The 4,268-nt window shown below is 40.7% G+C and overlaps 1 protein-coding gene across 1 annotated transcript; it reads left to right on the forward strand.

Moving 5' to 3' along the window:
• The first annotated feature begins 1,713 nt into the window (after positions 1-1,713).
• rassf10b (Ras association domain family member 10b) lies at positions 1,714-3,322 on the forward strand. The gene has a single exon (XM_030160654.1). The coding sequence runs from the start codon at positions 1,960-1,962 to the stop codon at positions 3,274-3,276; it is 1,317 nt and encodes a 438-aa protein (XP_030016514.1). The 5' UTR covers positions 1,714-1,959; the 3' UTR covers positions 3,277-3,322.
• Positions 3,323-4,268: the final 946 nt, after the last annotated feature.

A 4,268-nucleotide genomic window follows, 5' to 3' on the forward strand; every position in this document is an offset into this window, starting at 1 on the left:
TTTAGGCATGAAAAAACAATACAATTGAGATGGTTTTTTTTTTGTTTTTTTTTTATGGATTTACAAAAATGTCCACTCAGCTACACCATGCATTTTACTCTTGAAGCAAAGAAACATGTATTTAAAACCCAATATCAGAAAATGATATGAAAACAATGAAATAAAAACATGTTTAATGCTGCTAATCTAATATTTTCTCACATTTTAACATATTCTAATACTAGTTATTACTCACTTCATGGAGATAATGTCCAAAAAAAAAAAAAACTTTTTGTCTAAAAATAACCCCAAAACTGTTTATTACAGTCTAACAATTAACCGTTGTTTAAACTCAAACATGTTACTGCAGATCAGGTTTATCAATTCAATTCAATTTTATTTGTATAGCCCAATATCACAACAAGGTTATCTCAAAGGGCTTTACAGAGTCAGTTGGGTGTAAACATCAACAGTCAAATAATCAGCAAGAAAATGAGTAATGTCCAGGGCATCCCCCGTCCTTAGACCCTCCTTCTCGGCAAGGAAAAACTCAAACCCAGTGGGAAAAGGGAGAAACCTCAGGGAGAACCACAGTGAAGGAGAGATCCACTCCCATGGACGGACAGGCTATAGATGCACCAGGACTGATGGACGTCCATTTGCAGATGTAGTTCCAGTCTGCAATAATATCAAGAACAGCAAAGTTACAGTAATGGTATGAATTGCATTGTTTGGGATGATGCATAAGTGTCACTGTGTTGGCTGATATCCAACTAAAGCAACAAAATATAAAAATATAATATACATAAAATAAAATATACAATAAAATAAAATATACTGAGAGAGCACATTACTCCAGTGTTGGTTTCCCTGCACTGGCTACCGGTAACCTACAGAATTGATTTTAAGATACTACTCCTCACGTATAAAGCTCTAAATGGAACCGGACCAAGTTACATTGCAAACTCACTGATCAGTTATGTACAAACTAGAACACTGAGGTCATCAAACGCAGGCTTACTAGCGACTCCCAGAAATATTACAAAGAAAATGGGGGACGCAGCCTTTACTAACTATGCACCAAAGTTATGGAATACAATTCCAAAAGACATTAGAGAAGCCAGTTCACTGAATATATTTAAAACCAAATTAAAAACATTTTTATTCTCATTAGCCTTTGAAAGGAGATAAAAATGGGGTCACAATTCAGGAACCAGGAATGTGTGGTTTTTATTTTTATTTTATTTTATTGTATTTCTGTTTTTATTTTTTATTTTATTGTATTTCAAATTTCATCTTATTTCTTGCACTTCAAAAATTCTATGCATAATCTAATATTTTAATGTGCGCTGCTTTTATTTTTATTTTATTGTATTTCTCTCAAATTTCATCTTATTTCTTGCACTTCAAAAATTCTATGCATAATCAAATATTTTAATGTGCGCTGTTTTTATATTTATTTTTATTTTATTGTATTTCTAATCAAATCTTAATGTATTTTAATATTGTATTTTTTCAATCAATGTGAAGCACTTTGGGCTACAATTTCTGTATGAAAGGTGCTATACAAATAAAGTTTATTATTATTATTATTATTATTATTATTATTATTATTATTATTAAGACAACAGCTGTAGAATAGTTGTCCACTGTAGTGACCATTATGCATGAAAGGGTTAAACTGACATCATTTACAGCATTAAGTCTCCACAGAAATACTACCCATCCTGTGACAGATCCTGATAACCAGTGGCAGTCACGTGATCATAACAGTGTCTGTGAAGGCGCAGCTCAAGTGTTTCCTTCCCTCGGCCTCCGGAGAGTCCACAGGAGGACACATGCGCCTCCCACGACATCCACAGCTCCTCAGATGCGCCTTACGCAGCAGATGCACATGAAGGAAATGAGAGTGGCGCAGATCTGAGGCTGTAGATGCACTTAAAGACTTTGTTATAGTTGTTGTTTTACTTTAAAAGCGTGATGGAAGTGGAGGAGAGTAAGGTATCAGTGTGGGTCTGCCGAGAGGAAAAGCTGGTCCTGGGTTTGTCAAAGCGCACAACCTGCGCAGATGTTATCCAGGTGCTTTTGGAGGACCAGAACTCACAGCGCGGCCCGTCCACGGCGCAGCTCTCCAAATGCGCACAATCTTACTGCATCGTGGAAAAATGGAGGGGTTTCGAAAGGATTTTACCGAACAAGACCAAGATACTGCGCCTGTGGGTCGCGTGGGGAGAGGAGCAGAAGAACGTGAAGTTTGTGTTGGTGAAAAGCGAAGCGTCTTTGGCGAACCACGGAGCCAGGAGCGCAGAGGCACGCGTGGTGCTGAGCAAGCAGAGCCCCTGTGTCTCCAAGGGGACCCCACGGATACCAGTGGGGGTCATCTCACCCGAGAAGAAGCGTAGGATTGTGAGGAAAGCTTTCAGAAAGTTGGAGAAGATTAATAAAAAGAGAGCGCAAGCGGCGCCAAAAGACGCATCATCTGCGGAAAAGATGGAAACTTTGGTTCATGTTGTGATTTCTCAGGATCATACCATCCGCCAGCAGATTCAGAGGATTATAGAACTGGACGCTGAGATTGAACGATGCGAAGCAAAAGTGCATTATGACAGAATTCAAAGACACGGGATTAATTACGTGCAGAACACATATTTGGTGGACGCAGACGCAGCCTCGTGCCAAGACGCAGACAAACTGTGTTCAGCGCAGACTTTGGCGGAGTTTGAGGCGTATGTCCTGCAGTGTGAGGAGCTGGTGAGGTTACAGGAGGAGGTGTGGGAGCAGGAGGCTCTTATAGACACCATCTCAGCTCAGGTCCAGGAGGAGCTGAACCACCGCTGGATGCAGAGGAGACAAGAACAGCTGCGCAGCAAAAAGACCAGGGACAAGGACGCACAGCCGGCGGAAAACGAACCGCTTTTGGAGGACGAGAGGATCAAAACGCAGTTAGATGCGAGTTTATACATCGGTCTGCGCCTCAACACGGATTTAGAAGCTATTAGGAGCGATTTAGAGCTGACCCAGGAGATTTACGGGGCGAGGGAGAAGGAGATGAGAGATTTACTGGAGAAAGTGAACAGTTTGGATGTGGAGGGCGGGGCCGGTGAGGAAGGATGTGGAGACGGGACAGACAGAGACAAGACAGGGGTGAAGAGCACTTTGGACACCAAGAGTGAGTGGGTGGAACAGGCCAGGGGTCTGTCCAAGGCTCACAGTGTCAACGATGACGACTCAGACACAGGCTTAAGTTCTCTGCACAGCCAGGACTCAGACAGCAGACAGTGGGAGTCCCTGGTTTAGGACTGGGACACAGACCATCACTGAATGAACTACAACTAAAAACAACTTCCACAGCCTCAGGAATCGCACTGTTTTCAGAGTCAACAGGAGTATAATATAAGGGCTAAATATGTGTAGAACAGTTCTATGTTTGTATGTGGGGAAGGGGGGGGGTTTCATTTAATTTCTGTATTGACATAAAAAATAAAGACAGATGGTTCAATCTATTTGTCCCTGTGTCTTTTCGCTGTTTGAGACTCAGTTTAATTGTGCAAAAAGTGGAGTTTTACACACGAATGAAAGGTGTTAACAGAGTGATGAAAATGTCAGATATTTACTTCAGTAGATTTGGCAGAAATACAAGTCTAAGGTTTTAGGTGCAGAATAAAAATGAGTCAAACATGATGCATCCATCCTGTTGGCTGTACATCCGATTCACTCATGCTTATGTGTCTTAATTTCTATTATCTGATGTCTGACATTATTCGGGGAACATATGACATCCAAGTCTCTTTAAACATGATGATCCTTTTCTTTTATTCAGATTCCTGTTTCCTCTGCAGCCAGATCTGTAAGGAAAATCTGACACCGCTTCTCACTTCTGATTTTATTCTGTTGGAGAATAAAAAAAGCCATCAACAACAGCATTACAAACTGTATCTGGTTTCACCCTTGATAAATCCGCCCATGTTCTGCTCTGCGTCTGACTACACAGCGATGCGTAAAATAACACTAAAGTATACATTACTAGAGCTTTATCTCTGGAGTTGTGTACCTGCTTTAATAGGTGTATTGAATTATTCTAAAACACAAGAAGAATAAAAGCTTGAGAAAGTCTCAGCATATACAGTGACTGAGTGACAGAGGCAAAGAAAACATTGCATAACTCTCGTAAATGAGTGAATAGGTAAACGTAAGGGGTAATGCCACGTTCCCAGTGTAAGGTTACATAAGGATGTGTTGGCATTGTTTTGTGCCACAATGATCACATATATGTTACTCTCACTGCCTCA

Source organism: Sphaeramia orbicularis, chromosome 3 (assembly GCF_902148855.1).
Source record: "Sphaeramia orbicularis chromosome 3, fSphaOr1.1, whole genome shotgun sequence".
NCBI classification, from domain to species: domain Eukaryota; kingdom Metazoa; phylum Chordata; class Actinopteri; order Kurtiformes; family Apogonidae; genus Sphaeramia; species Sphaeramia orbicularis.